Raw genomic sequence first — 22,445 nt, 5'->3', positions numbered from 1 at the left:
GTCTCACACGACCCGCAGGAATAGGGCTTTAAATCTGGAATAAATGCAAACATGACATCTCTTATATAAAACAATACAAATTTGAGTAAAATCTTCTAAGGTAATACACAATAATCATTTTTATAAAAAAAAATAAATAAAACCAATAAAAAAAAGCTAGGGGGCACCCGGGTTTGAACCGGGGACCTCTCGATCTGCAGTCGAATGCTCTACCACTGAGCTATACCCCCACGTGTGATACTCTCTTCTATACTCGCAGTTATACTATACTTATGACGGCCATTAAATTAAACACAAACACATATACAGAGTGTTTTAAAAATAATTACTTATCACAAACAAAATTTCTACTTCATTTTTCATCGTAATGTACATATTTAATGCTTTTCTCCAAACAAAAGACATTTTTACGGTTCAATAACCAAAAACGTTTAAAAAAAAACAACCTTATCTGTAAATTTTTCACAACAGTTTCTCTTAGAAAGCTAATAGGTACTATCAACTTGCATTTTCGCATAAATATACAGATTGCTTCAACTATAAGCTTAAAAATGTTGAAAATATTTGGTTTTTGATTAAAAAAAAAATCCAAAGCAGGATCAAAAAAAAAATTAACAAAAGGGGAATGAGGTACCATATAAAAGTGCTTTATTTGCACCTTTTACACGTTTTCTTTTTAATTTTAAGCCACATAGTTTTTTAATTGTGATCAAAAATGTATGAAAAATATCGTCTCTCTGTTCCCCAAAAATAAAAAATTATTCAGGCAGCTATTTTTTTTTTTTAACATAAAAAGTAGATGCAGAAAATCGGTAAAGAGGCCGAAGGAAAATCTAAATTAGAATACTGTTCGCAAGTAGCTAGAAATGTAGTATATTCTAATTTTCCTTAAATAGTCCCTACTGGAAGTGAATGAACAACCAGTCTTTATGATGATGAAATTAAAGTTAAATAGTCTTCTTTTCTTACCTATGTGAGTCAATAAATGTCTTCGTAATTCTTTAGCATTAATAAAAGCTTTAGAACATTCTGAACATTTATGAACCCTCAGTCTAGCATGCGATCTCCTATGAACTGTCAACGACCACCTCGACTTAAATCTTTTCCCACACTGATCACACATATGATTTTTCTCTTCTAAAATTATACAAAACTGTAAACAGTTATATCATACCAACTGAGGCATATTATCTTACTTGAATGCTTTAAAAGATGTTTCTTTAAGTTGGATGAATTTGAAAACTTTATATTGCAAATTTTGCATTTAAATGGCTTTTCCTCTTCATGAATATATGAGTGTATTTTGAGATAATCTTTACTTTTAAAGCCTTTCCCACATGTTTGACACATAAACGATGTCGATTTAGTGTGAGTCAGTTTATGTCTTTTTAGCTTACTCTTCTCTTTGAAAGATTTACTACAACTGTTGCAAGGATAAGGTGCTACATCTAAATGGACCAACACATGAGCTTCTAATTGTGATTTAGTTACAAATGATTTCTTGCATCTATCACAGCTAAATGGCTTTGTTCCTTTAAAATTAAAAGATAAAAATTAATTTTAAGATAAACATGGCCACTAATTCCTACAATTTTTTATGAAATTAGTTCAGCTAAAAAGTTTATAGTAATAAATATTCTTTATTGGTTCGAATAATACTTTCTGTCACTAAAAAGCTGCTGAACGGTAAATAAGAAAGTGTGAATACTAATAACCCTGCACATATCTATCAGAGTTGATTATCAAAATAAAGACAAATTCAGCACAAACTATCACTTTTAAGTGAATAGAATCTCATGCATGAAAATTTTCAACATTGTTCTCAGATTATATTACAATTTACATATATATACCCATGTATATTTCTTACCTTCTGCACAATACTTATGGTTGTTTACGTAATACTTTGTGTAAAACGTTTTTTGACAAACATTACATTTATATTGGTCCCCATTGTTTTTTATGACTGTAATATGACTAGGTAATGTAAAGAGATCATATTTACGCTTGTTGGATTGGGTTTGTATTAAAACGTCCTTATTACGTATTTCATTCTGTGTTTGAGCATTTTCTTCTACTTCCTTTTTGTTCGTCTTTAATGAATTACCCACATTTGATGTTTTGTTTTTGACACAAAATTTGTTACACGTTATAACTGTGGTCTGATGTTTTTCAATTTTCAAGTCTTTTATTAATTTAATATCATTTATTGAAGAATCGCTATTATTATTACCGATGCATTTATCTGTAGAACATTGAGGGCATCCTATTTCATCTGCTAATAGGCACAATCTACATTTCTTATGGCCACAACTATCTTGAACTAATCTTCTAGCTGAATCCTTCAATATCTTTTTACATTGTGGACATTCTATATCGCTCATGATATAATGCTTATTCTGTTAATATGCTCATTTTATAGAATTCCCCTAAAACTTTGAAAATACAATCATACAATTTTTATCACAAGTTATAGGTTATGTTCCTAAAAAGTTTATTTTAAGAAAATATAATACTTCTACATGTATATAAAAACATTTCAGGAAGAACGATTACTAAAATAGTGTGTATTTTTATTACAAATACTACAACTCACCTGCACAAATTAAATGAAAAAATCATAACATTAATGAACATAGCCACATATTATTTTGAAATTTTTACCTGTTGAATCATGTGATTTGTAATCTATTATCTATGTTTGTAATTTACAGTACGTCCCGATAGAGTTTATAATAATATTACGTACTTAAAAAGGAGCAACTATACAAGGTGTTATCTAATAAATTTAAGACAAATGTAAAATTGCGAAAATATACTGAGAATTTATATCAAACATTCATAAAAAGAAAAATAAGTATATTTATTAGAAGTCGACAACATTAAAGTACAGATATATGTATATGCACAACTTATCGTTAACATTAATAACAAGTATTAGAGGCCGTTTTTATTATACTTCTCTTTCTTAAGTAAATATATAATAGATAAATAGGCTCATTAAACACATACAGTAACGTAATCGTATATTTTTCTAAACTTTTTTGGATTTTGGGTTTTAAATGTTTTACAAAATAATAAGAACAAAAATTTGAAACTGATGAAACTTACTACGTAATTTCTTTTCTAAAACAAGTTAGTATCATCATTTATTTACTTGAGAGATTTTATAATTATATGTAACATGTTCAATAAAAATTCAAATTGCACAAAATGTGTCACAGCACAACTTCTTTTAACGCATATATGTAATGTAAAAATTACATAGATTGAAATAATTCTTTAAAAATCATAATCTATGTAGTTAGTAAAGACTGAGTTCATTTATAAGTAAGTAATAAACATACATATATTATGTATAGTACAAATACAACTAATCTCTAGTGTAGTACCATGTATATTCTCTAAATACAGTTATATTTTTTTCGCTTATGTGTAAGTATTAGAACCTAAACACAACCCATATATAGACATGTAAATATATAGTATATATTTTGTAGTTATCATTATTAATTATTTTACTATATGATTGTTATAAATATCGCCAAGGTCCAAAGTTGGTAAATAATAAGTTTAAAGTAGGTATGTTACTTATATTTTTAACGAAAATTTAAAGGTTTGGTAATTATTAAAAATATCGGCTTACTTTTGAAATGATTATAAATATTATAAATGTTAACCACCAACTTTGTAACTATGACGTTTATGTGTCTTAAATATATGTATTATAAAATGCGGTTAAATGTAAATAAATAATCGTTTCGATTGAAAACGAACTTAGACCGTTTAAAAATATGTACACAATTTTAAACAATGACTGAAGACTATGTTGAAAGCTAACCGATTAAATCACCCAGTACATAATATGTCTATTAACATACAAGTACTTAAATACACGATAATAGGCCTTGTTAACATAGGTGTATAAAAGAGAGATATTATATACAGAAAAAGCAACAGATTAAAAAGTTATACAAAGCTTTCCAAAAATTAGTCGTAAGTCATTTAATGTTTTTAGAAGAAATGCAATGTTTCCAAAAATGTGCTGCGCAATATAAATTAAAAACTTTGCAACACATAATAAATAATATTTGTAAATTTTACGAGCACATTCTTATTTTTTGGAAAACTTTGTAAAAACTGCATGTACCTACGCATTTTATATTCTCACAATAAGTAATACTGTTTTTAGAATATACATACTTTAGTTTTACACCAGACTTATGTACTTTATTTGAAAAGTACAACATGAAAGATTAACCTATTACAAAATTAATAAATCTTACAACTTACAATTAGATTCCTATAAATAATTAAAATAATGAGTGCTAAGTAGTTATTGTTTCTGCTTTAACTTTATGAAAATTCGTTATAGATAAATCGAAATCAGTTAAGTAATAATTCAGCTTAATTTTTATATTTCCGCTACTTTATTTTAAATTCTTAACAATTGTTTCGCTCCACAAGGGCATCTTCAGAAGATGTAATGGTGGATAATGTTTACAACATCTTTTACGTATTAATATAAATTACTAGAGGGGATGCTTTTCTTTTATTATACATTTTCTCATCAACCGGAATCTTCACTTCTTAATATCTTCATCCAATCTTTGCATTTCTCCAAAATTGGAGCAATCTACATTTCTAACTATTTGCGAATAGTAATCAGTAAATTCTTTGATTCCTTCCTTTAGGGCAAATTGGAGGATCTTTTATCGAATATATTAAAAATTATGCTAATAATATCCATTAATCATATTCATAAACAACTAAACATTATTTCAATATAAAAATACAAATTGTTATTTTTTACATCTTATTTAAAAAATGGGAGAGAATATGTTAGAATCATTATAGAAATTAAGAAATAAACGTAATTATAGAGAAAATACCCACTAGTAGATATTTAGTTTAAGTTGCTGTATAAGAGATACTACAAATTATTTTTTTTTTTTTGGAGATGCCCCTGTGTGGTAAAACAATTATTGTTAAGAATTTAAAGCTAAACAGCTCAGTATCATGTAGATAGACTACAAAGATTATTTTTATTTTAATTTAAACAAAATTTTGTAAATTTTCTACGCAACACTACCGAACTGATAAAACACAATGGCATATCGTATTTTTTCAGTCTTCCAGATTTTTTATCAGTTTCATAGTGTAGTTAGTTCTACAGTATGTATATTCGATGATATATAGATAATATCAAGAATTTTCTAAAAATGTCTAACGGATATTTTACTAAAACGTCACTTCTTGATAACAAAAAGTAAATAAGGTCTTAATTTGTAATTTTGTAGAATTATTTTTTTCTCGTCTAGACATTAAATTTGTTTTAAATTACGTAGAAAAATAATTTTTTAAATAAATCTTCTACTACGTATGTAGTCTTATGTAAATCAGGGTGTATGCAAAATCGCCCTTCTTAGAAAATACACGAATAAAATCTGAAAATATTGGCACTCTTTTTGGCAACTGCAGTGATTCGAAAATTATTTTCCTCCTTTTCTTTCTACGGTATACTTTTCCAATGTGGTAGAATTTGCCCAACCCTAGCGACCGAACTTTGACTTATATTATAAAAAATTGTCTCGCCCCCAGCTAGAATAGCACCCCAGGTACCGAAAGTGCCGTAATCTATAATGGAATGATTGCAAGAGGACAATATCGCTAAATCTAAAGAAGGGGAATTAGGGATGGATCTGCTTGTTATATAAACATTCTTCAACTTCCCGAAAAATTTTATACACCAAGCAGGTTCATCGCTTACTACAATAAAGACAACATTTTTGTACTTTTGATTGTAATACTTCATTGCAGCGTAGTAAAATTTGAAGCTGGCCGGTTGAACCGTGTGCTTCCTCCACAAATATCCAATATAATCTGTTCTCCTCACGTGGACACCGACAAACACGGGATGAGAAATATTTTTGGCTGCACGTTGCAAAATCTGTTGGCTTTTGTTAAATAATTTCTTCTTAAACGTAAATTCACTAATAATATCTTGGACCCATGAGAGAACTATGTCAGGTTGCAAGGAGTAGCGTGGTAGAATGATACTCTGGCGGGTAAAGTTCCATGCGTCGAGAGAGTTTACGAAGAAGGTCATGTCAACTGGGCAGTGAGCTATTTCTTCAAGGGTTGGCACGGACAATGATTCGAAAACTTGGTCGAGCCTGACACGTATGCATCGGGGAACATAGGGTTCAAGCCCGGTTCGTCTAGCAACGGCCCAAACGGAAGCATATTCCCACATTTGGTTTCCCAAACGGCCACCTTGCATTGTGGTCACGATACCATACAATGGGCATTGCTGTCTCGCCCATTCTTTTCGATATTTCAGAATGTTGTTGGTGCATAATGATTGCTCCAAGTCCACGAACGACTTCGTTAAAGTGTGGCTTGGACTGATGTAGAGGGGAAAAAGAAATACGTGGACAAACGCACTTACGCACAAAGCAAGGATGATGGCCGTGAACAGAATGTTCTGGTTGATGTTGTACATGCTCGACTGGATCCTTCATTGAAAGTACTCTACTACTACTACTAATAATTAACATCCCTATATACGCGGCACGCACTTCCTCTCACATCTTGCTGGAAACTACCGATTTTAACCACAGGAACGACGGTGGCAGCGCGATGACGACGCTGGCGACGCCAACACGACGACTGACGGACGACACTCCGTTGCCTGGTGCGACGCTATCGATTTTTCCATACTTAGGTATATGTTCTTGAATTAAAACGAAACCGAGATCCAATTAAAATTTATAATAACCAAAAATAGGTAATTGCTTTACACTTAATCGATATTTTCTGACGAGCTCTTCTTTTAAGTGATGTCATCCCATTTAATCAAAAGGTTCTAGATCACGAATGACAAACGTAACAAAACATCCTGATTTATCAGTCTTTAAATATTTTGATTGGCATTGAAAGATAAACCAGAGACGATTTTACAACGCAGAAAATATGAACATGTTTAACTCAAAGACAGGTTTTAGCATTGAAAAAGATTCAGGATTCTTCATTCCATTATTTTATACCGGAATAATTATCATACAGATGTTTAATTGTGCCTGCTCAGAACAGAACTATCCTAATACCCCTTACGTATTTAATTCTTTAGTTTCTTCCTGTACTACTTTAAAAAACGGACAGACAGACACAAAACACTACATAAAGGTTCCAGTATTCATTCAGACATACGGAACCATAAAAAGAATTCCACACCCGAGAACCAACTTGGTAGTTGAAAAAAAAAAACATGTTCTCTCATACATTCTAACTGCAAATGTATGCACAATATTGTCTTGTTGAACGATTTACCACGTTATGTTCAGACCATAGACTTCTTGTTAATTTTCTTGTAATCTATAAGAACTATTTTCTGTTTTTTTTTTCAAAATTTTAAGTTCAGTAGTTTCGGAGATAAGGGGGAGAATGGTCAGTTTTCATCTATTTTCTTAAATAAGTTTAAAACTAATTATTTTAAAATTATAAAAGAATATATTTGAAATCCTTACAACAAGCCCTTTCATTTGATATGTCACATGGTACAATTTGCAAATACCTTTTTTTTTATTTCCTATTGGCCCCTTAAAAAATGACCCCCATGTCCAAAATTAATTCATTTACGTTATGTGTCCATGTTTGAATAACAGAAATTCAGACGTGCACTAAATTTCAACTTAATCAGTCCAGTATATTTGGAGAAAATTGACTGTTACAGACAGACAGACACACGAATGATCTTATAAGGGTTTCGTTTTGGTAAAGGTCTAGATGATGGCCCAAAGGGGGTGGGGTGGGGGGATCGAAAGAGGAGGTCTCCCCCACCACTGTACCATAAAAGTTCGTGGCAGTCTCACCCCCATAAAAAGTTATGGAGGTTGAAAGTTAATAAATATGCCAATTTTTATACATTTCTAAGCATGTAAATATTTATATAGTCATTCTTAAACAATACTCAAAGGTAAAACTAATGAAAAATACATAAAAATATTGAGAAAGTTATATAAAACATTATTTATATATCTTTATTAATAGGGTAGGTACTTAGGTGACCATCCTGTTTCGATCCCCCATAACTTTTTATGGGGGTGAGACCGCCACGAACTTTTTATGGTACAGTGGTGGGGGAGATCTCCTCTTTCGATCCCACCCACCATCATCTAGACATTTACCTTCGTTTTTTATTCGAACGTATGGAACCCTACACTCACGTGGGTGAGAATTAGGTATTGAACATTTTTGACAATTTTTCTGAGACCAAATTACCCCCTACAGAGCCCCTAATTTCGATATTTTCGATTTCATTTCAACCACTTCGTTGTGCCAGCTTCACAACCATTAGAATTAGTCAAACGAGCAAACGCAGGTTTCCGCGCCTGTTGTCCATTGCAATAGCTAGTATTTTGGAATCCAATTGTCGGATCGAAAGCTTGCAAAATGCCGACATTTCATCATCTTCGTGAGACATCTTGAGCTCAGCTGTCCCGCATGAATGCGAATCTGGTATATAAATCTTAGCATTTATTTTGAAGCCTTTTATAGGTAGAGTTACAATAATTACTATTGAAAATATCCACCAGAACTGCTACTCTTACCAGTTATTTTGCATCAGGTCAAGCGAGTAGTGACCTTACATATATTGAAAAAGTAAAAGATTAAAGTACTTATATATCTATTACATACTCATACGTCATTAACATTCCTGAATGTGTTAATGAAAATTTTAAGTAGGGATTAAAAGACGATAAACTTTTTACATCAAACAAAACATGTGAGAATAAAATAACCGAAGGCAATTGGAAATTCCGCGCCAACAGAAACTTGTTTTTAGTGTCTTTAGTAAGTACCTAATGCATGCAACTCTTCATAGTCAATAATTTAGTAGCGTTATCGTTCTTATACAGTTACAATATCAATATAACGTGCAAGATGTTTGTGAGGAATAAATTGTTTATCAAAGACCTTTAGATAATGCGTTCCAAAAATTAATGTAGCGAAGTTTAAGAGAAAATTTAGAATTCGTAAAATGATTAGAAGCGGTATAGTTTTTATTACTTTTTGGACAGTTTTAGGTAAGTTATAACTTTTCTTATTGTTTATACCAAAATAATTAACAATTGCAGGATAACAAACCTATAGTAATAAATAATTTTCGTATAAGTATAGGTAACCACTCATGCTGATCAATTACTTTCACCTTGAGTGTAATATATAATAATAAACTTTAGTATCTATTTAATTTGTAGTGGTAAATGTATAATTAAAATAAACAATTAGGTATGTAATCGTAGCAAAAAATTATCAAAAAACTAATCAAAATAATCATAATAACCCATCAATCTCAATTACATTGCGCTTCCTCTAAAACTATTCCATAATTTTGGCAGTGTCAAGGTCTTCGTCAGTTTATATTTACGATAAATACACAATCGGAAATTTGACAAGATTCAAAAGACAATCAGGATGTACAGGGTAATCATCAACTTGCATCATCATAATTTCGTAGATATAATTACCCAATTACTTATTTTAGATCGTTTGAATTCCAATGTAGATCAGGAGAGTGTATCAGTGACGATTATTATTGTGACGGAAAAGAAAATTGCAGGGATGGTTCAGATGAAACTGAAGACTGCAAACAAATTGCGTAAAAAGAATTTATCTTTTTAGTAGTTCAAGTCAATAAATCTGTCTTTTTTTGTTTGCAGATGCTTACCACATTTCTTTAGATGCGAATACGGCGCTTGTATAAATGGAGATTTCGAGTGCGATGGGAAAACCGATTGTAAGGATAATTCTGACGAAACTTCCCCCAAATGTTTAAAAGTTTCACAGTGTGGGTAAGAATATTGGGTACTACTAAATTAACATCAGTTTCAAGTGTAGAAGAAACGATACTTTTTTAATATATAATACTTACATGTACTATTATCAGAGATGTTAAAAATTTTGCTAGTATCACCGATCAAACATTATATAAAATGATGAATGAAATTTGCTCACATTGGCTATTGAAGATATTAGAAGCTTAAAAAGGGGACAAAGAGACATTCCATGAATGTCTTCTAATTATTTAATTGAAGAGATCCCAAAAACTCCTTGAAAATGGATAAACTAAAATATTGGATTGGTATTGATTTCCGGGTTCCATTGTCATGGACCATATTAGCACCTGCCAAATCACCACTTATCGTAGCTTTATCAAGAAACTACGAAATTCTATGAATTATTACAAAACAGCCCGCAAAACAATATCGAATTGATATACGCCAGCTGTGTAAAATTNTAGATAAATCGAAATCAGTTAAGTAATAATTCAGCTTAATTTTTATATTTCCGCTACTTTATTTTAAATTCTTAACAATTGTTTCGCTCCACAAGGGCATCTTCAGAAGATGTAATGGTGGATAATGTTTACAACATCTTTTACGTATTAATATAAATTACTAGAGGGGATGCTTTTCTTTTATTATACATTTTCTCATCAACCGGAATCTTCACTTCTTAATATCTTCATCCAATCTTTGCATTTCTCCAAAATTGGAGCAATCTACATTTCTAACTATTTGCGAATAGTAATCAGTAAATTCTTTGATTCCTTCCTTTAGGGCAAATTGGAGGATCTTTTATCGAATATATTAAAAATTATGCTAATAATATCCATTAATCATATTCATAAACAACTAAACATTATTTCAATATAAAAATACAAATTGTTATTTTTTACATCTTATTTAAAAAATGGGCAAGTGTTGAAAGGTTTTCTTAAAAAATATTTTATACTTAAGTGAATGTAGAAAATTAAATAGTAAAGAAGTATTTTGATAATACGTATTTTGCATTTAACATTTGAAATAAAAAGGGAAATCTATTTTACATTTTACATTTGAAATAACAAATCAAAAAAGTATTTGCATTTTGTAGTTAAACATTTTCAAAAAACTATTTTGCACATCTCTGATTATTATTAGTTGTAATAATCCAATACCGCGATTGCTAGCCCTTTCAGTCTTGTTAAGACATGACCTATTAGGAAAACTGACTTGACACCCTCTTTTCTCTTTAAAATCTTCTCAAAGAAAACAGTATATACATATTGTACCGCCTACTATTTTAAAAACGACTTCTTCGCCGACGGTTTTCTTGTAATTTTGAACCCATTGATGTCGAAAGAAAGGTCGTTCTTCAATCAACTTTTCACGCCGATTCAAACTCTACAAGCCTTTTTCTTTATGCATCTTCGTTCTTAAAATGTAGGCATTTCAAAAGTTTGCACGCTTTTCTACATATAGCTACTCCAGGCTTTGAGAAATTTTTAACGTACTAATGCAAAAAAGATTAATTAGGAAAGCGAACGAAATACACCAAACACGAGGAGTAAATGCAGGCTGACAAACGAATAACGACAGCAGCCGTTTCAATTGAAATTGGTAACTAATAATAATCTATTCTATAACTTTTTCACTTATTACCGCCTATAACACGTACGTTGTTAGTATTTTTTCCTAAAACTTCATTTGTAAGTTTTTATCAAAATTTCATTCACTTATTTGAGGGATGCGCGACTGGAACTTGTTGATGGATTTAAATAATATTTAAACATTATTTTCTATAATCCTTATACATATTTAGAATTTGGGCTATTACATTTCGGAAGCGTTTAATTTAAAAATGTAAAACATTATCGTAGAAATGTGATTTTTTCCAAATTTCGACAAACCCTGGAGCTCATACGGAAGATATTAACCGATTTCATTTCTTTATTTACCACTTCTTAATCTCACCAATTCGCTACTTTTCCGTAGTATTACGATTTTAAAAATAATTTTTTTTTTGCTTAACTTAGTAGATAAGCAATGATCCCTGCAACTCCACTCCTTTTTTTAAGTTTCTATAAAATACAATCATTACAAAGGAGTAAACGTGTGAGTGATCCCAATAAAAGGACTTTCCTTCAAAAGAAAACCATTTCATTTTTGATAATTATTTTAATATTTTGATGTTGATATAAACATCTACCTGTCGATAATTATTTGTTAAATGAAAAAAAAATTATAAGAATATACAAGTTGTAAGTTTTGTTGTAAATAAACGAGCATTTTTCGTACACTTTTCAAACATGGTGCATTAGACAAATAACAGTTCAATGAGTAAACTCCTTATAATGTGGGAACCTTTAACATAAACAATATCTAATATTTTTCGATTTTGAAGGCCTAACAAATTTCGCTGCAATTCGGGTCAATGCATCAGTGATTATAACAGATGCGATGGAAAACCAGATTGTTATGATAAATCAGATGAAACATCTGAGGTCTGCAGAGAATTAAACTGTCCCGGATTTACCTTCAAATGTGCATATGGTGCTTGCGTAGCTTTTACGTCAAAATGTAATGGTCGACGGGATTGTGCCGATGGTTCGGATGAACAAGGTTGTAAAACTGTAGCAACCACAGTGACAATACCTAAAGTCACCACTACTACAACCAAAAAGCCACCTATAATTGTCAAAGAGTACGTCTCTACCAACAAATATTTACTTTATCAATGCTTTGCCTAATATTTCTAACTGCTTCAGGAAAACTATTTCCAATTATTATATGAATACATATTACATACGTTTGTATTTCAATTCATTTTGCAGCAATTCTGTTAAAGCGTTTTATTACCGAGTTGTTGATTATAAAAAAATAAATTAAATTTTTAGTGGTTGTGTTCTCCCAGATGTACCATCAAATGGTGGTTATAATGTCAGCGGCTTATCAAGATTTTCTGTTGGCGATGTTGTAGGACACCTTACAATTCTTCAATATTACTGTAACAGTGGTTACCAATTATATCCAAACAGACTGTATATTGTCTGTATGACGAATGATAGGTGGGATAAAGAATTTCCGGATTGCATGCGTAAGTACCACTTTTGGTCATTAAAGAATGAAGAATAAACTGCACTTGGCAACACTTGTAAAGGTATCCAATTTAAAAATAAAAGAAAAGGCTCATTTTTTCGAGTTCCCCATCTTACCATTAACAATCTTTATGTTTTTGAGATGTGATTTACTACCAATTATTAAATTTCAAATACTTTTCATGATAATTGCATGTGATCTTGCAAAGACTTATTTTTTTCTTTGTTCGAGGTACTGCACAATAAAGTATCAGCATTTTTGAAAATCCAAATCCGCTCATTTTCATAATTCCAATAACACGAATTAAGCTTCAAATTCTGTATTCTTGATTACATATCATACATTACATAATTCATCATCATCATCATAAGGTCTTCAGTCCTAAGATTGGTTGGACACGCACCTCCACTCTTTCCTATCCTGTATTATAGTCATACTTTTCATGTACTATTGAGTAACTTCAATTAAACTAAAACATACCCTTAATCAACAAGTACATAATTCGGGTTCGTTTCGTCAGTCCTAAGACTCACCTAAGACTCACCTCCGCTCTTTCCTATCCTGAGCTAATCTTCGCATTTCCCTAAAACTAGAACAACCCATATCCTTAACTATTTGCTAACAGTAATCCAATCTAGGTCTACCTTTACCCCTCCTAATTTCCGTTTCTGTCTCTAATATGTCTCTGACTAGACCTTCATGTCTGAGAAGACCATAGAGTCCTCTGTTCTCTTACTCTTTCTAATACCTCTTCATTTCTAACCTTCTCTATCCATGGTATCCTCATCATTCGCCTGTAACACCACATTTTGAACGCTTCTAACTTTTCTTTTCCGCCGCGCCCATTGTTCATGTTACGCACCCGTACAGCACCGTGCTCCAAACATACACCTTTAACAATCTTTTTCGAATTTCTAAATTAACCGTTCGCGAGCATAGAAGTGACTTCTTTTCATTGAAGGCGACTCGACCCTGCGCTATCCTCTGCTTTATATCCCTACTACTCCTTCCGCCCTGACTTATTTAATTTCCTAGATATCTGAAATCAGCCACTTCTTCTAATTTTTTGTCTCCTATCTTTATATTCGCTCTTTCTCTACTTTTCCTTCAAGTAATTCAAAAGTGGCTTAATTTAAGACCACACTATTGTTCGCGACATTCGTAGTAAACATTATATAAGGATAGTAAAGATGGATAATTTGAATTTTACAGGGAGATGTCCTTCATTAGCCCCTACAGAATCTACAGAAGTTGTATGCTCGTTGGGAAATGACTCTAGCAAGAAAATGTGTGAAAACCCCATAGAAGGGACAATCGCCACATTTAATTGTAGAGAATTTTATGAAAGAACGGATTATTTAATCAAGACTACTAAATGTCAAGGCGGCAGTTGGAATAGTTATTCGATAGAATGCACTCCAGGTCAGCCTAATAACTCTGTGAAACACAAAACATCAATAGCAATTTCCATTAGTATCAATTTCGTAGACTATTTACCAAAGTTCCTTAAAATAGACTTAGACGTACGCAAATAATGCAGAGCTATTTTTCAGTAAAGTTTCTATTAGTTTGTATCACTTATTAATACACATACGAATATACCTACCTCTTGATAGTATTTTCAAAATACGTATAATATTTCAGGCATCAACTAATAGTGACATACTTATTTATTTTTAAATCCCGTTAAATAATTATTAAATGTACGGATTGTGTGCTTATACAAATAATAAAAAATTTAAATTAATCGTGTTTCATTCCAATTGACACAATATCTCCCAATTCCACATACTCATAATATTAGCTCTTAACGTTCTTTTTTTCTCACTTCAGCGTGTGGAAAAAGAGGAGGAATTGGACAAACAAATGTAGTGGGTGGAAATATAGCCCTCAAACACGACTTCCCTTGGCATGTGGGAATTTATTTATCAAGTGATAAAACTCATATTTGCGGTGGATCGATTATTTCAAGCAAGTTTATTGTAACAGGTAAGGTTTTTGTGTTACTTTCTGTTCCACATTTCTACAATACTCATTCGCATCTTTTTTAGCTGCACATTGTCTAACCAACTTGGAGACCGGAGATTTAAAACCGACATCAGAATTTTTAGTCAAAGTAGGAAAACATTATAGAGAGTACGACGACCCCAGAGATTCAAAATACACTCAAAACACAATTGTAAGTTGTATATTCACATGCATATTATCAATTAATATATATAGGAACATCAGAAAATCAATACAATTTCTGAATACGATTTACAGCATTGTTTCCCAAACATACCCTTAACTTGCCTTAAAAATCGAGTAATATAACGAATTTTTATAAATTTGTTCTTACTGTAACTGTGAGAAACACGTTGATCCCATTTTAAAAGTAACCATCATGAGCAGTTCTAAATCATAAACACCAGTCGACTTGGTTAAACTTTATTATAATTACTCATAATGGTATCATCGTGATGCATACACTTAACGGCGGTTAACATGTTTGAATTTGGATTTAAAATGCCCTATTGCTTAACTTTAGCTGCCATATGTATTTATTTTCAGATAAAAAGTATTTCTAAACACAGAAGTTACAGAGGTCAAACCCAAAATCACCAAGCTGATCTAGCCATTATAGAACTCCAAGAACCGCTTAAATGGACAAAGTACGTCCAACCTATTTGCATAAATTGGGACCCAAAGTATGGAAACAACGACTTAGGCAGTGACAGTGGACTTGTAAGAGACACTTATTATTACTTGTATTATTTTAAATCATAGTTGTATATAACCCAAACTAAAAAAATTGTATTTTATTAGTAATGTATATTTCAGGTTGTGGGTTGGGGTTTCACAGCGGAAACCGGAGCGCCAGCCGATGAGCTTAAAGTTTTAGAAGTTCCGCATATTAATTTTGAAAAGTGTTATGCATCAGTACCCGATCAATTCAAACCTTTCGTTACCCCCGACAAAATTTGTGCAGGTTTTCAAAAAAATGGTGAGATAAATGCGTGGGCTCAAATAGGCCTCTAAGTTCATTTTATGATGTTATATATACTAAATGTTTCGAAAATCACTATTTCTGGAGTTTTTAATAAATAAAATTTACATAGTAAAACATTTAGTGAATACAACATTGTATAGCTGAAATGACGAAATTCTAACGAGAATAAGAAAATAGGTTAATCAAAGTTGTATTTTTTTTTAGGTCAAAGTGTATGTAATGGAGATAGTGGAGGAGGGCTAGTTTTCAAAAAACAGTATGGTTATTTTGGTCTACGTTACATACTAAGAGGTATTGTTAGTGTTTCTCCGAAGTCCAACGTTACAAACGGTTGCGATTCGAATAGCTTCGCCGGTTACACAGACTTAACAGTAGAGGAATATATAAGATACATAATAATAACGATTTCATGATAATAAATGACTGTTAACACTTTTTGTTTCATATTTTTGAAAATGACAATATTATTTGCCTGCCAACCATGGAGCATTGAATAATATAATGCTTATGCAAATCACCGCTCTTTAGTTACGGTGAATTCGATTGCAGCTTGAGTTTATAATTACAAATCTCAAAAGAGTTAGAAATCTACTTTTTTATATTATTTTACTACCTATCACATTTCTTTAATTGCTGATATTTTTCGATTTATGATGTTCCCAGAAGTTTGTTGTTACAACCATTCCATAAGGGAGTATTTTTTTTTCTGTATAATAAAAATTACCATTTATGATTTGATAAAAAATTATTGTACACTGTAATGTTTATCATATACATATTTTGTTGTTCCCACTAAATTGATATAAACCAAATAATTGTGTAAACAAGAAATTTCTTAATTAATTTTTAACTGATGTTTAAATACAAAAATTGATTTAATTATAAAAGATGGTCTTGACAACTCCCGAATTTTTCATTCTAGAATTTTTTATCAATTTTCTTCTGTTACTGAGCACAGCAACACAGAGCCATACAATTTAATAGATAGGAACATTATATTATATCACCAACTAACGAAAATAACAGTTTATCATTTCCCTTCATAACTAGCGCGTAATTTAGTCTTAAACAGAATAAATCAAAATATAGCCGGAAATGACGTATATTTCTACGCTTGCTCTGTACGAATAGCCAATAGAAACTAGGCACTGTATATACCAGTACCATAGAAGTTCCTGAACCATTACTTTTTATTGTACTGCAAAAACTATAAGTGATACGCATAATATGCTACTAGGGGTAGGAGAAAATCTGTATTTTAATTTCCATTTAAACCGTAACTAAGCGTTTTCATTAAAAAAAAGTCGTCAGAATCTACTTAATCTCTCACTGAACTTTAGATCATATTTTATTAGTGTTCGAATCATCCTATCAAATGCAAATTAGTACATAATGGTCTAATGGTATGTTCAAAGTGTAGTTTAATATTTCCCAAGATGTTACTTATCCACTTATAGTCCATTGAGTGACTCTATATTGTAGGGATCATGGTAGTATTCTCTGACTTCAAAAGGAGTCAAAGTTTGGCGAAACAATTAACAAGTGAAATAAGATTTAGATATAATAATAGTATTATTTTCTGTATTCAGGCATGAAAATTTTCTCTAAGGACGAACTTACCCAATAAACCAACTAACTGCCACAGTATCAAACACTAAAAGCAATACCTTTTCTACTGGGTGTCAACCTAATAATTTTATGAAATAATTAAGGAAGCATGTTGTATTACAGACAAAATTGTGGGTGCGTTACTAGATTTAATTTTCCTTTATTTAAATAAACTTCAACGTATGTGAATGTATTTTTTAAGAACATTTACACACTATTAATAATAATTATACTTAAAATAATCACTTCTTTTATTTCTCAAATATTTTTTATACAATAAAATTGTCCACTTGATAAAAAATTAAATCACTAAAAAACAGTATTGGGTGACAACCTTTACACAAAAATTACTGAAAATAAATTACGAAAAATATATGCATCTTATTTATTTTATAGTTGTTTTTTTCAATCCTCAATAGCGCGACGAGTCCGAAACGATTACGATTACCAAAACAAAAAATGATAATAACTGCAACAGCTGATATACATACACTTACCGATGCACTGCTTAAGCTCGAAAGAAAAAAATAGAAAGGAAAATGATGTGATTAAAAAATAAAATAGTATACACGTAGTAACTGGTGCGATATTGATGATATAACGATGCATGGAAAAACAATATGGACAGACTTGAAAACAACTGATTTCCTATATTACAACCGTACAAACAAGTATGCAACGCAATAACAACATTCAAATTATCACTATGAAGTCATCATATCATTCACTGACGACGCATTTACAGTAGGTCCTTTTAGCGAGTCGTTTATGTCTCTACGGAACATTGAAAGGTTTTGTGTAAATCTGAAATAGATTTAAAAAAAGTAAATAAACCAGTACATTTTGTACCCATTTAGACATGTCGAAATGAGGTACATGAATCGAAGAAGTATCTATATACAGCTTGTATAAAAAGCTGGAGCAGTTGTAGGATTTGAGCAGCAAAATGTAGAGAAGAGTGTTAGGAAGAGAGATAGGCAAGGAAGCATAATGCCATCGCTGCTTTCTAATCTATACATATGTATGCATATTGAAGATGTGATTAATATTATTAATAACAGGACAGCAATCGGGTTAAACAGGAACTAGTGGTATAACCACGGGGGTGTAGGGGTTGCAGGCACCCATCGACCTTTACATAATTTGTATTTACCAAACTGATCCTTAGGCATTTAGTCATAATTATATTAAATTTCATTAAAAACCGTTGGGCAATTAAATGACATTTAACTGACTACGTTAAGAGCTATGAAATAGAGATTTAATAGCATTTCTATGACATTCTTCTTCTTCTATTTAAGCAGGTTTGAGTAAAATTTCATTAAAATCTGTTTGTCATTTATTTTTGAATGGGGCTCCCTTAAGGATATAGAATGTGTAGTTTTTTTAATAAAAAGGGTAGGTGCGTGTATCCAATAGTCATCGAACTGACCATGACAAAAAACATTTCGTTCATGCTAGTTTAAAACAAATAATACTTACTTATCTCTATTTTTAGTAAGAAGATTTCTTTCAATACCATCCATCAGGTTTTCGAACCATTGAGCCATGGCACCTTGTTTGTCTGGCGGTTGACTACGAATAATGTTCTCACGTAACTGATTGAAATAATTCTCATTTAACAGTATCAAACCCAATAGAGGTCGCGACATAGACCACTGATTGCGGCAATCTTCGAACATTATAACATTTAAAACCGTGCTGAGGATCTGTTGCATTATTTCCGGGTGCATTTTGAGTACTTTAACAAACATGTCGCCGGATGGTGCTAGACCTACACGATTTTTCTTGCCTGGATATACTAAAAATAATAAATTTTAAACAGTAAAATAAAAATAAACTAAAAAGAAGCATAAAGATAAGGTATGCATACTTTACAGAAACGCACCTTTTTGGGTCAGCTGCTTAAATAAATATGTAACTATGTGATCCAATGTGGCACAACAACCCGTGCAAACCATCGTATCTATAAACAAAAATATAAAGGAAACAAAGCAGTAAGATAAAGTCAAAGAAAGTACATTTGCATGAAAAGTTGTTAATAGAATTTACGAAGGGGAAATAATAGCAAGAGCTGTTTTAGTCCCTCCCTACATATATTTACCTTAATGCAATTAAAATAGCCACCATTAAACAATTTTAACAAAAAATTTTACATTAACATTGAAATTTTAATTTATTATAGTAAGATTTAATTTCTATTTTAATTTTGTTTTGTTTTATNATTTAATAAATAAAAACAATCTATGCATTTGTCTGTATTTAAAAGTCATGCAACTTTCTAAATAATTAAAAGAAAGGAAACAGAAAGATCGTACAGCCAGAGACAAAAACAGCTTAGGTTCCTAACTCCGGTAAAAAAAAAAAAAAACAAAAATGCCTCTGTTCGACTAAATATGTTTTTGATAATATTATTACGATGTTTTTCCGAGTTTTATTTATCTCTTAGTTAACTCTTTAATTCCACCTCAACATGAAAAACTGTATACCTATCTGTTTATATTTATAAGTATAAGACCAACAATACAAATCAAACTATTCACACTTTTCGAAAAGTATCGAGATTTCAAAATCATGATATATAATAAACCTATTAATTTTTCTTACTCTGAACATAAATTGTGGTCCAAATTCTCATTAACTTGCTAATTTGCATTGAAAATAAGAACTATACATTTGTAATCACATTCAAATCTTGTTTTTCCAATAACCGACAACAGGTCAAAATAACAATTTTTATCTAGTTTCCACTTCTTTTTTTCCTTTTTTTCAAAATCAAAAGCTTATTCATAGTAGATTAACAGTCATTTACATATACAAAACCAATGTTATCAAAATTACCAACTACATTTTGAAGAGAACTTTCGATCATATATTAAAACTTAATCAAAACCATTTCAAGGCAACACAATTTTTAAAAATTATAAGTAAAATAAATAGCTAAAAAATTAAAACAGGTTTAATGTATGATTACAAGTCATCGTCAATATCTGTCATGATCATACATTGCTATTAATCCATATTAAAGAAAGCCTTAGAAGATGTAAGGTTGAGATCAAATAATTGGAATATAAACCTTCGCCCTATTTGACATTTAATTATTTTATTGATTATATTATATCAGGGAGAAGATTGATAACTAATTCATCATATTATAGTTACATAAGTGCTGCTTATACATTGTCTTTAATTATTTATAACTATTTATTACCTTATCCATGTATATCTACATTTTGTATTCACACGTGGATCGTAGACCATACCATATAATTAACATAATGCATTAACAACAAAAACTACCTTGACAAAAACTTGTAATTAAGGCGAAACGTCGGTGGTCGGTTTTACAATAAAAAAAACTTTCACCCTATACTTAAGTTTGGAATGTACGATACACTCAAATCTTTGGGTTTAAAAACCAAAATTGACAGTCGAAACGTTTTTAGCCGGAAGATTCTTGAAATTGGCCGTCGAAATTAGAAAATAAGATTGTTACTGTTGTCGGTTGTGGGCAAAGTAAATTTAAGTGAATTATAACCCAAAAAATTAAATTCATAATGAGTATGTCTGATATGCACCATTAAAACAATAAAAATGAAAAAAATTATGGTCGTTCAGTAAAAAAACAAAAATTATAACTTATGGCTGTCTGTCTCTGACTTGCACAAACCTGTATAGTTATTCAATTGCCCACCTAAGGCAGTTAGTCCTTTTGAAATCGAGGAAAGAATGTACAAAAAGACTTGTGGTTCCAACGTGGATAGAAAACTCATATGATCTTGCGCTACACATTCTAATAGTACGTAGTAAGTCTGTGACAATTTCGGATAATCCTGGAAAAATAATTAAAAATACACTGAAAATTTTCAAATTAACCTTTTTCAAAATTCTTGATTAAAACAACCGAAGGGATTAGTTTATCAATACTCTTAAAAACATTTAAGTAACTTCTAGTATAATTACTTAATGTGTAGTAGGTCCCAAAATGAGGGGTGGTAGCAGTAGATTTAATTACCGTATATTACGGCGTATAAACACCCCCCCCCCCGTCCAGTTTTTTACTAAACACTTAGTATTCACATATATTCATTGTATAAACTATAAACTCCCTCTCAATTTTCAGTTGGAGAAAAGAAATTTTTCAATTTTGTATAATCACCCTTTTCATTAAGGCTCAGTAGTATGGAAAACTACTGCGGAAATTTCAAGTTCCCACCTTAAACAATTTTCAAAGTCTGAATACACTACGCTCATTAATCTTAATCCGCCCTTAGAGCATATAATAATCCTAAAGTATATATTATTATTATATACATATAAAACCATGTAAAATTATGTTGTATATAGCTTCATAGCCACCACTACAGTACCGATGAATAACTTCATACAATGGCCCCATTCATAAATTAAAACACATAACATTTTCTTGATTAATCTTAAAAAAAAAAACGCTGTTCACTTACCAGTAAGTCGGACTGTGGTATGGATAAAAGAAGTTTTACAAAAATATTAAGAGCATTATCTAAGGCTTCGTCGCCATACAGCCTGAACACTCCGAAATTGACATAGCTTCCACACAAAGCAGCCTTTAATATTGAAAAGCATATCGATATTCCTTTTAATTTCAACGGATATATTTGCTCTTTCGCTACTTCGACATTCAATATCCTACTACCTATAAAAATATAAGATTTATAGACGATCAAATAACTACTGTTACAATGATTTTTATTTAGAAACAATAAAAAAGCGTACGTGTAACATATACCATCAATTTCAAACGCAGAATAATTGTATAACGGGTTAAGCAACAGTTTCTTAAACTTTTTATAGTTGTAGACCACTTTCAAAATTATAAAAATCCCACAGACCCCTTTGGAATAAAATTGTAGGAAAAAACAAGGCAATTTAAAAATAAT

At 31.0% G+C, this 22,445-nt stretch overlaps 4 protein-coding genes and 1 non-coding gene across 6 annotated transcripts in view; 1 reads left to right on the top strand and 4 right to left on the bottom strand.

Annotated features, from left to right (window-relative positions):
* Window positions 1-2: 2 nt before the first annotated feature.
* LOC108744518 (zinc finger protein 525-like) lies at window positions 3-2,687 on the bottom strand (the record flags this gene model as incomplete). Its single annotated transcript, XM_025973144.1, has 5 exons — window positions 2,597-2,687; window positions 1,871-2,435; window positions 1,197-1,532; window positions 970-1,137; window positions 3-34 (listed from the first exon to the last, which is right to left on the bottom strand). Coding segments are annotated over exons 2-5 (1,050 nt in total), but the record flags the coding sequence as incomplete, so codon positions are not given.
* On the bottom strand, window positions 159-230 carry Trnac-gca. Its single transcript has one exon. It is a non-coding gene; the product is annotated as a tRNA-Cys (tRNA).
* A 157-nt stretch (window positions 2,688-2,844) lies between the features above and the next one.
* Window positions 2,845-6,837, bottom strand: LOC108744520 (galactoside 2-alpha-L-fucosyltransferase 2-like). Its single transcript, XM_018480336.1, has one exon. It carries the CDS (start codon window positions 6,503-6,505, stop codon window positions 5,513-5,515), a length of 993 nt encoding a protein of 330 aa, XP_018335838.1. The 5' UTR covers window positions 6,506-6,837; the 3' UTR covers window positions 2,845-5,512.
* A 1,914-nt stretch (window positions 6,838-8,751) lies between these two features.
* On the top strand, window positions 8,752-16,355 carry LOC108744517 (modular serine protease-like). 2 transcript variants are annotated; one of them, XM_018480331.1, is made up of 13 exons: window positions 8,752-8,856; window positions 8,922-9,089; window positions 9,405-9,489; window positions 9,551-9,664; window positions 9,726-9,857; window positions 12,232-12,531; window positions 12,725-12,924; window positions 14,139-14,348; window positions 14,760-14,915; window positions 14,978-15,105; window positions 15,480-15,653; window positions 15,750-15,912; window positions 16,123-16,355. In XM_018480331.1, exons 2-13 carry the CDS (start codon window positions 9,044-9,046, stop codon window positions 16,329-16,331), a joined length of 1,917 nt encoding a protein of 638 aa, XP_018335833.1. In that variant the 5' UTR covers window positions 8,752-8,856; window positions 8,922-9,043; the 3' UTR covers window positions 16,332-16,355. The 2 variants fall into 2 exon arrangements, with proteins under 2 accessions (XP_018335833.1, XP_018335834.1); XM_018480332.1 differs by lacking the exon at window positions 8,922-9,089 and having other exon boundaries at window positions 8,756-8,856.
* A 1,542-nt stretch (window positions 16,356-17,897) lies between these two features.
* Window positions 17,898-22,445, bottom strand: part of LOC108744510 (exportin-7) — a 16,411-nt gene continuing 11,863 nt past the window's right edge. Inside the window, exons 12-14 of the mRNA XM_018480317.2 lie at window positions 19,415-19,492; window positions 19,009-19,327; window positions 17,898-18,330 (exon numbers count right to left, since the gene is read on the bottom strand). Of these exons, the coding sequence (XP_018335819.1) occupies window positions 18,231-18,330; window positions 19,009-19,327; window positions 19,415-19,492 (497 nt within the window). The 3' untranslated portion in view covers window positions 17,898-18,230. The remainder of the gene's footprint in view (window positions 18,331-19,008; window positions 19,328-19,414; window positions 19,493-22,445) is intronic.

The sequence above is a fragment of the Agrilus planipennis genome, unplaced genomic scaffold (genome assembly GCF_000699045.2).
Source record: "Agrilus planipennis isolate EAB-ADULT unplaced genomic scaffold, Apla_2.0 scaffold33, whole genome shotgun sequence".
NCBI classification, from domain to species: domain Eukaryota; kingdom Metazoa; phylum Arthropoda; class Insecta; order Coleoptera; family Buprestidae; genus Agrilus; species Agrilus planipennis.
Note: the sequence above shows the minus strand (reverse complement) of the source record. Positions and strands in the feature narration are given on the sequence as shown.